General features: G+C 36.7%; 1 protein-coding gene across 3 annotated transcripts; it reads right to left on the reverse strand.

Annotated features, from left to right (window-relative positions):
• Positions 1-269: 269 nt before the first annotated feature.
• Positions 270-6,341, reverse strand: LOC113300167 (SART-1 family protein DOT2-like). Of its 3 annotated transcripts, XM_026549367.1 has the most exons (14): positions 6,178-6,322; positions 5,553-5,629; positions 4,844-5,451; positions 4,061-4,202; positions 3,852-3,906; positions 3,227-3,340; positions 3,040-3,136; positions 2,889-2,955; positions 2,759-2,818; positions 2,051-2,657; positions 1,553-1,917; positions 1,149-1,369; positions 825-909; positions 270-722 (listed from the first exon to the last, which is right to left on the reverse strand). In XM_026549367.1, the coding sequence occupies exons 3-14, from the start codon at positions 5,446-5,448 to the stop codon at positions 630-632; spliced, it is 2,511 nt and encodes an 836-aa protein (XP_026405152.1). In that variant the 5' UTR covers positions 5,449-5,451; positions 5,553-5,629; positions 6,178-6,322; the 3' UTR covers positions 270-629. The 3 variants fall into 3 exon arrangements, with proteins under 3 accessions (XP_026405152.1, XP_026405151.1, XP_026405154.1); XM_026549366.1 differs by lacking the exon at positions 5,553-5,629 and having other exon boundaries at positions 6,178-6,341; XM_026549369.1 differs by lacking the exons at positions 5,553-5,629; positions 6,178-6,322 and having other exon boundaries at positions 4,844-5,546.
• Positions 6,342-10,088: the final 3,747 nt, after the last annotated feature.

Below are 10,088 nucleotides of genomic sequence, written 5' to 3' on the forward strand. Positions count from 1 at the left end.
ATGATTGTCGTCGGTCATATTACTGAACTCTCTTTCCTCGTGTAGATTTGAATATCTCAGTAAGAGAACCTAATGATATGGCCAGGATGTCGACAATGGTTATAAAAGCAGGATAGGATGATATGGACCCTAGAGAAAAATGGTAATTTCTTGAAAGCTAGTAGCAGATTTTGAACTCAAAGCTGAATGCAAAGGACTTCAGAAGGTGTATTTTGAACTTGACTCAAAGCTAGTGGCGGATGCAGTTAACAACGAAAGTTTCAACAGACTGGAGAATCCACAATGTAACTCTTGAAATCAAAAATTATGTTACAATTTTTACCTCCCTGGAGTGTAGGTATGCGCCAAACGAGAGAAATAAGGTTGCGGGATTACTATCTGAATTAGATACAGTTGATAGAATGAGTGGAGTGTGGCTTGTTTCACCTCCCAGCAGTATTCTTGCTCAATTGCTGGAAGATGTAATTGCAAACCATGTAAACTCCTAATTCTCGTTTCACAAAAAAGAAAAAGAAAAAAAGTGAATGGGACAAATACTGCACCCCGCTTCATCTATTAAACTCTGTGGCTTCATCTATTAAACTGCGACTTTAATTGATTTAACATCCCGCTTTTCTATGACCCATATATCAGTTCCTAGGCTTCTTTGGGGGACCCATGCTAGTAGAATCATCTCTGTCACTGGTATCACCCTTGCGCTTGATTCCTAGGAAATGTTCAACCTAAAAGGAAAAATGTAGTCAATTCATGTCATACATAGCCATTTTACTAAACATTAGAATGCACAAATCTACCATAAACACAGACGGAGTGAGTTAACTTACCTTGGTGTTGCCAAGCATGGGTGTCAACCCACCACCAGGAAGGTCTGAGACGGTGGCAAAACCACTACTGGGGTCACTAGTTTGCCTGGACAAGAAAGTATTACTATATTAGTAAAATTCCAACTGACCAAAAGAGAAGAAACACCAGCAAAATCCAAAACCATAAGTAATATCTATGACGCCCTTGCAGTGTCAGACCGCTTAAGATATTAGAGCAGACAGCCAATGATAAATGTTCTAATTATTCAATGGCAGTGAGTGGTAACCAACTCCGCTGCTACAACAAGTTCCAACAGCAAAAGAAAAAGGACGTAGATAACATACCCTGGCCTGACATGCCCACTTAGTACAAGATATGGAGTCCTCATCCGAGCTTGCGCTTCCCTCATTCGCTCCATTGACTGAGAGGGTGTGTCGGAATTTTTCATCTGCTTCAACTTCATTTCTTCTTGATACTGTTTCTGGCGTTTTTCTTGCTTCATTTTGCCCGGGCCTTTTCCGTGGAACTTATGAGAAATATTCCTGAAAGCTTCTTTTGGAGTCATCTAGGAAGGAGTCGGAGAAAATAAAATGACATCAGGACATAATTAAATCACAGAATAAATGTCAAATTTTGTTGACGCTTTGTAGTTAAATTCCAGGAGGCCTGATAATCTAAATAGTAGCTCCTTAGATAAGAAAATGAAAATATCAAAAAGAATTGTGAATATATCAGAAGAAACACTTACAATTCTACCGAACTCATCTCTCCTGATAATCTGAATTTCCTTTGACCCATCATTGTCGTATATCCCCACCAGCTTACTTCTCTTCTTGTCCATGTTCCTGCCCCCCCATTCCACAGTATCCTTAAGCGTTCCCCTTTCTTTAAGGAGCTGAAGAGTAGCTGATAAACCTTTACCAACAGCAACTTCATGGATGGTCGCATCTGGTACAATATCCTTTTTCTTCTCGTTAGTCAAGCGCTCATCTTCATTGGCATCATTTACCTCCGTCCAACCACCTGTCTCAACATCTTTTATTTCTTGATCAGAAGACTTGGGGATTTCATCTTCCTCCATGAAAACATCTTCACCTTCGGGTTTATCAGCTTCTGAGAAAACAAACAGTAGATTTTTATGAATGAGATTAATAAAAGAGAAAAATCAATCAGAAAAGATCATGAGTAAGACATCACAAAATTCTTCAAATCGAAAAGGATAATAAAGACAAACAATAATATTTACCTTCATCAAGCTGAAGACCCCAAACAAACTCCTCTACTTCTGTGAAGACAACCTTGTCATCTTCTACTTCCTCGGTAATGGGTGTTTCACTTTCCGCCAACTTGTTGCTCGCAGTAATAGCTGAAGAAACTGCCTGAGCACCAGATGCAGCATTTCGCTCTTTTAAAGCTAGCTTTCTAGCTTTCTCTAACGATTTGTATAGTTCATCATCTTCATCTCCGAAAACAGGGTTTTCATCTTCAACCGCAGGAACTATTGAAACTTGCTCAAGACGCAATGCTTTAGATGCCTCTGCTGCCTTCGCAACTGCAGATTGGTATGCATCACTCCTTTTCCGTGCCTCGGATTTCACTTGCTCTTCCTTAGCAGACTGCATCTTCCCGTCATTTCTGGAACCACGATCCCCGACACCCAACCCAACAGAGATAGCTTCTGCTTCAAGGGCATCCAAATCCAACCTCTCTTTCTTTCGCATAGATTTTTTCTTCTTGGGCTTTTTAAATTGAAGCATCTCTTCTTGGGTATAGTAGTCAGAAGAGATTTTCCCTGAAGATGTTAGATCTTCAAAACGACTGCTTGTGGAGACACCATGCAACCTTTTACGAAGCTGTCGAAGGAACAGATAAGGAAAAACAAAGGATATTATCAGCTGCCGACATTCTAGCTTGCCATACAATGGAAATAGAACTGTAAAGAGATGAAAACTACCTCCTCTAGCTTTTTCTCTGCTTCACCAGTAAAACGGCCGCTTGCATCCAACGTTACCACCTGTGAAGTAAACCAATAAGAAGCAGCAACAGGTATTGACAAAACCAAAGCCAGGATGAGAGAAAATAACCTCATCATCAACTGGATCATCATACTGGGGAAGCATTTTCTTTTTAGTCATGCCATCAACATCAAACCTAAATGAAAATTTGGCAACAAACAAATTAGTCATTGGAAGTTTATTTGCACTAAAGCAACACAAAGAATATCACAGATCTTACTTGTCATCATATGTTCCAGTCTTTTTTTTAGCAGCCTTGTAGGCGTCATCTCTTAGTTTCTGCTCTCCAATCTCCACATTTTCAAGCATGTCAACCTCTGCAAAAAATGAGTTCCCAGCTTTAAAAATTCCTAAGAAAATACAAAAAAAGCACCTAAAACAGAATGGTAACAGCTAAGAGAAACTACCTTCGTTAAGGTCGCCATCAGCAAGTATACTCTGATCCTTCAAAGTCAAAACAACTGCTCCACCTTCAACTACTTTATCAAGTCCGTGAAGAATTTTCACTCCCGCTAGATCCTCTGTTGGTAAGTACACAAGAAAATAGCAAGAACAAGTTGCATAAGTTAAACTGCACTAGTTCAAATTCATATTAAACTATCATTCAATTAAAAACTTGTAAAAGTAGTATTCAATCAGGGAACAAACTGAGACATGACTCATCTAGGAGGACAGAATTCAGCTCCAAATGTTTGCTGAAACTTATGTTCTATCACAATCATTTGGTTGAGATGGTGGATACCTTTGCAGCATTTGCCTAATGCAAGATATCTACACATTAGGTGACAGTACCACAACTAGTTCCTGATCTGCCTTCCCTACCTTCATTTATCGTGTTCTCCTTAATGCTTAGTCAGACAGTAACAAAACTCTTCTGGATTAGTAAAAGTAAAATCATTGTTTTCTTCTCGATAAGAGAACCGAGAACGTGCTATGCTACAAGTTTTCCTAGGCTTCACTTAACTGTCCTATACTTAGGTCACTTAGGCTTGTAAAAAAGAAGTGTTTACACTAAAGAGTAAAACGCTGTACTTGATAGGTGCTGAGCCCGGCCTTCATCTCCACTTTCTACTTCCTCAATGTTATCCTGAGAAGAAAAGAAGGAAAGATCAGTAAGCAGAGATGTGGTTTTAAAGATAAATAACTGTAAATAAACCAGTATAATGTACAGATATATGAGGTATGTCACACTTAACCAACTAACACGAAAGTGAAGGACAGTAGAGCAGAGACAAACTAACCTGCTCCTCGAAAACCTTTTTGAGTTGTAAAGCTTTCTCTTTCTCGGAAACTTTCTTCACCTCGAGCTTGCGGCTTTTAGTAACCCATGACAGAACTTCAGAAACGCTTTCAGATTTCTTCTCCAACCTCTCTTTTTTCATTCTGCAGTAATGAACCTACTTAGAGAACAGATTCAAATACTTAATATTTGCTGGAATTTAAAAATACCAGCACTTTTTTACAATTAAATGTTAACAAACAAACCCCTAAAGGTTGACAGACAAACACTCAAACTACAAGTTTATGTCAGACAGATGCCCAGATCAGAGATCATATACAAGACCTTATTGAGAGACATGATTCTTTTCTGGTAACAGAATGCCAGCTAACTTTTAATGCTACTTCGAAAAAAACTTTACATTCAAGTTTAATGACGTAAGGTCGTATCCAGATATGTCCTTAGATGGCAGGGTAAAGGAAGAAAATGCACTTGTGGCGAGAGAATATTCAATGGTAAAGAGTTATTATTTTTTAGCGCGGCATAAAGCTAAAAACAGATGCTCTACAGAGTTCTCGATTTTTCCACATAATGCATAAGTAAAAATTTGATGATTACAAGTTCATCCAACTATAATATTGTGGCCTGTAAATACGGACATGAAGCTTCCTGTAGACTTAAAACCCTTAGCGGAGATAAGCTACAAGAATGTGGAATTAGGCTTGTTTTTTATGTTATCTGGTCCAAGTTAAAAATAAATAAATAAAATGGTATTTAATTGATCATAAAATATAATTTGACTTACTCTTGTATACGCTCCTTTATTTGTGAAGTTGATGAGTGTACTGCTGACGCCGTTTCATTCTTTTGTTTCAGCTCCTTATAGCTGTCGTCACTGTCGTCTTGTTCAATTCGCCTCTCATCCTTTCTACCATCCTTACTTCTATCATGACCATCTTCACGACTTCTTCCAATTGCTCTATCTTTAGACCTATCTTTATTATCGCGATCAATCTCTTTATCTCTATCCTTTCCTCTACTACTCTTCTCTTTCTCTGACTTATTATCGCGTTCCTTCTCCCTCTCTCTGTCTTTATGTTTCTCTCTTTCTCTTTCCTTTGGCCTATCTCGTTCCTTCTCTCTATCCTTGCCTCGTTCTTCCTCCTTTCTATCTCGCCCTCGATCATGATGATGCTCATTTTCTACATCTTTATCTTTCGCTCTACTATCCCTGTCTCTTTCTTTATCTCTACTACTTTTCTCCTTTTGATCATACTCTCTTTCCTTAACAACCTTATCCCTAATCTTTTCTTTCTCGGGTTCCTCTACATCTTCTCTTCTATCCCTGCTTCCATAATCCTTCTCCTCTCTTCTACTACTACTGCTACTTTTCTTACGTTCCTTGCCCATTATCTACAATTGAATAAAACTCGAAATTAAGCAAAATCCAAATAACAGGAAGAAAGCAGAAAAAGACTGACGAAATACCAATTCAAGGAGACCCTAATACTTCCCTTGATAAATAAAAATCATCGCAAAGCATGATTTCAGGTACTAACAGGAAATAACCACCAGAGTTCCACTACATTATCTTCATGCAAAATTAATCAATTTTTTTTTATCAAAACGATACTCAATAATGTGATACGAGAACAACCACAGAAATCCTTACAGAATACTAAATTCTTGAATTTATACAAAAACTTTTTGTTTATAGTCTCTAATACCTAATAAGAACTCTAAATTCAGAGGTTCTAAATAGAAGGTTACAAAACCACTTGAGGGAGAAGTGTTGATAGTTAAACCATTTGTTACAGAAAACTACAAAATCCCTATTCACTTCACCTTAAATTTCCCAATAACCCTAAATTAACAACTGATTCAATTCATACATTTAAAAAACAACCTAATTAAACGAAGATAATCATGTATTCATGTTGATACTTGATTGAAATCAAACTAATTTCAATTATAAACCCTAATTTATTTACAGAACAGAAACCCACCAAATTAGTTTCAATTTTGAACCCTAATATAACAACTGATTCTAATCAAACAAGCAAATACTAGAATTATAATCATCGAAACATCATACTTGATTTAATTTGGAAACAAACAGATTAGGGTTTGATTACTTACTTGATTCGAGATCTCTGAACAGAAATTTAATCTGTGAACTTATTCCGCGGCCACTGATCGTCTTCCTTTATCTTCAGGACTAACCAGCGAGAGAGAAAAAAAACCTAGACCGCGCGCGGTGGTGGGGCGGAAGAAACAAGTGCTCATAAAATATGCTCAAAGACTGCTCTCCTGCCAGGTTTGAAACACAATAATTTACACAGGGGTGCACATATCCTACCCTTACCCGCCACCCTATCATATCCGTCACAATTTTTATTCTTATCCTATCCTACCCGATAATTGACGGGTAGGGTGACGGTTAAACTTTATCTTATCCGTCGTCAAATAGATAGGGTGACGGATAAAACCCGAAATTATTCTACCCTACCCGTTTACCCGCCTGATATATTTAAAAGACCAAATAATCCCTATCCTTTATTCTGTCTCGTGTTCATTGTACCGTTATTTTAAAACAAACAAGAGGTAAAATGTTAACTTCATTTCTTTTGTCAAGTCGATCTAAATCTAAACAGAAAATTATCATTTCTCGTTTTCTCCTTCAACCATTTCTTCCACCCTGTTCTTTTTCAATAGAATCTCAGGTAAATCTTTGAAGTACCCGAAATCATCCATGGCTTTGAGATTAATAGATAGGGTTTGAGGATGATTCTTGTGAATTCATAACGCAGAAGCATAAAACCCTTTTTTGCTACACCTCTCAAGTTACATATCAATTTCAAAGTTGTTAACGGATCTCGTTGAGAACCCTATGCTCGGTTGATTTAAGGTAAGATCTAACTTCAAAGTTGATTTTGTTCATTTATTTTTTTGTGTTAAATTGATTGACAAAATCATAGGGTTTTACGATTTCATGCATGTTGCTGGATACGATATTAGGTAATCTTAATTGATTAGGACAGTTTCAATATATGATTCATTGGAAATAGTTCCAATCATAACTAATCTTAATTGAGATTATTGATGTACATTGTTTGATATGAATTTGTTGCAGAATACGATGAATCTGAGAGTGCAAAGCTAATGAAGGGTTTAATAAGTGGTTCTTCCTCCTCCTCGATTAATTCCTGATTTGCAATCCAAACTAATTTTCAGGTGAAAATTCACTAAACCCAGATTTCCTTTTCCATTTTTACATAGAAAATCGATCTGGGTTATCTTTAATTTTGCATTTTGATAACATTACTTGTGGGAATTATGCATCTTATTTGGATTTTAGGAATTTTGGGTAGAAATGCTTTTATTATTATCAATTACCAATATTTCTGTAGCTTTGAATGTGTTGGAAGGTTTCTGCTCATCGTTGAGAACCCACCTCCCTGTTAATATCTTGCATTTCCTCCCATGTTGAATGTGTTGGCGGTATAATCTACTAGTTTAAGTGTAGGCTAATCTTGCAGTAATTCTTCAACTTCAATAGAGGTTCAAGTTAAATCGGTGTTACTTTTTAAGGTCAAAGTAGTCTATTTGTGGATTCTTTTCTGCGGAGGGTCCTTATTAGTTTAGTTTTTCGATTACCATGTGTAACTAGTATAGGTTCAGTTCAAGAATTGACAGGGTCTGCTTAAACACTAAGACTCAAATAATTGAGCTGGAGTATGTGTTTGAATCATGTTATTGTTACATCATTTCATAATCCTGTTATCATTTTCCATATAGTTCCTGTTATTAATTGTTTGTTTCGATATCAAATGTGTACCGAAGCTTCAGTAGAGCATTTTAAGTGATTACATTTTGGTGCTTCAAGCATTAAGCTATACCAACTCCTACTTAGTTGTGATTCTTTATTCCATGATCAGGTATATCCGGAAGCAGCAGTTAGTAGATGTAACTGAGATCTTCAACTTACTTAACGGGGAAAAGAAGCAACGGCTTGTTAAGTCTATCTGGTTCTTGTCCTCTTTTTAGCCCTATTTTGGTATGTGACTGAACTCGCCTGCTTTTCAGATAGTTTATACATATTGCTCATAACTATATGTGATTCCTGGAAGAACAAGGGGTTTTGTTGTCTACTACAAAGTTTGCTTACTCACTGCACGCTCTACAGTCTACATCACCCCAAACAACTGCATGTGTCTAGAACCCATCTCACTATGAGATGTGATTGCTCATAACTATGTCATATGTGGTCATCTATGTCCAACTTATTTTTTATTTTATTTTTGCCTTGTCTTGAATTGGATTTGTTCAGTATGGATAGTAATTACTTCTTTTTTCCCCATTACTTTTGGATAAGTAATAACTTGCTATTATGTTGATGATTGAATTCACAGACTCTATTAGAAGTACCGTGTTATCTCATATCTGTGTATTCTTTACAAGTTGTTGAATGAGATTGTCCAAACTTTGAAATATGCATCGTATATATTACTCTATTGGAATTTTGAAATTTCGAGAAACTTACTTAGATAACAATTAAAACTGTTTCTACAGGTATTTTTTGAAGCCACTATTGAGTTTTCTGGTTCTACGTATGTCACTTCGCATACATTTTTGGAAGAAATTTGTGATGTACGTGGAGAGTTAAATGAATGGCAAAAAGCTCATTATGATCCTCACTTAAGCCATATGGGTGAGAAGATGTTACTTAAATACAACAAGTATTGGGGTGAGTATAAAGACATGAATCCTTTATTGTTTATTTCTGTGCTTTCTTGATCCAAGAGAAAAATAACGTGGAATGCAAGTAATACTTGAAGACTTGATTATGCATGATATTCCTTGGATGAAACAAAGATTGGTAAAAAATTGGTTAGATAAAGTGAAAGAGGATTTTAATGAATTATATACAGCTTATAAGGCAGAATATGCAGGTGTAGGAAGTGTGTTAGCCTCGTCAGAATCTGTAGGTGAAACTGGTGGTAGTCCTAGTCAAGAGAGCTCTAGTTCTAGTTCTACGTTACATAGAAAGAGAAGATATACGGCCCATAGAGAAGAACGTAAAACCCAGTTGTCTACAATGGAGGATTTTGACAAATCAGAGGTGGAAATATACTTATCGGAGCAGATTTACTCACCGCCAAAATACAAGAAAGAAGGTTCAAAGTTTGATATATTGACTTGGTGGAAAAGCAATGCTGCAAGGTTTGATATTCTGTCACTCATAGAAAGAGACATATTTGTTATTCCCGTCTCTTTATTTGCAAGTGAATCTGCTTTCAGTACTGGAAAGCGAATACTTGGTCATTTCTGTAGTTCTTTAAGACCCTGAACTGTGGAAGCATTGATTCTCCTACAGAACTGGTTGAGGACGCCGATTGATATGGATCCATCTACACTAGGAGCTGAAGAGAAGGAGGGTGACGTCTTAGAGTCATGTATGGAACTTTTTGTTAGTATATTGCATGAATAAATGTATGAATTTGAGTGCATTCAATCATATTCATTGTAAAATGGTAGTTTCAGGGTTTATCAAAGATACATATGCATCAAGTAGACTCGTACATTTTTTCTCAACTGCTCAATTCATCCATTCAAACCATCTGTTTCACATTGTAAATCAGATTGAAAACTCAAATGGGTTTACTTGGAATGTTGTTATGAACTGAGTTCGCCTAATATTGATCACTGTAGCAATATAACAGGTATTGGCTTTCTAGGGTGTGCACAGTCCTTGACCCTTCTTGAAGCACGCGGGTGCGAACTTACACCAGAAGGGTTTCATTTTATACATCTAATGAATAGTTGTTTTTCTGGATTTTAATGAATTGTCACAGGGGCTTTACCCCATACATTTAGTTAAACTTTTCCCCTTATGTTAGTTTAGTGTACCAGGCACATAGTATAATTTCAAATAGTACATTGGTTAACATTAGTCTGCAGTTCCTCTACCTCCTTGAGAAGTTTTCAGGTCTACCTACCTTGTCAAAATTACTGTCTCAATTTTTTTTTTTTTGCAATTTGTACGATTA

This window comes from Papaver somniferum, chromosome 7 (assembly GCF_003573695.1).
Source record: "Papaver somniferum cultivar HN1 chromosome 7, ASM357369v1, whole genome shotgun sequence".
Lineage (NCBI taxonomy): Eukaryota > Viridiplantae > Streptophyta > Magnoliopsida > Ranunculales > Papaveraceae > Papaver > Papaver somniferum.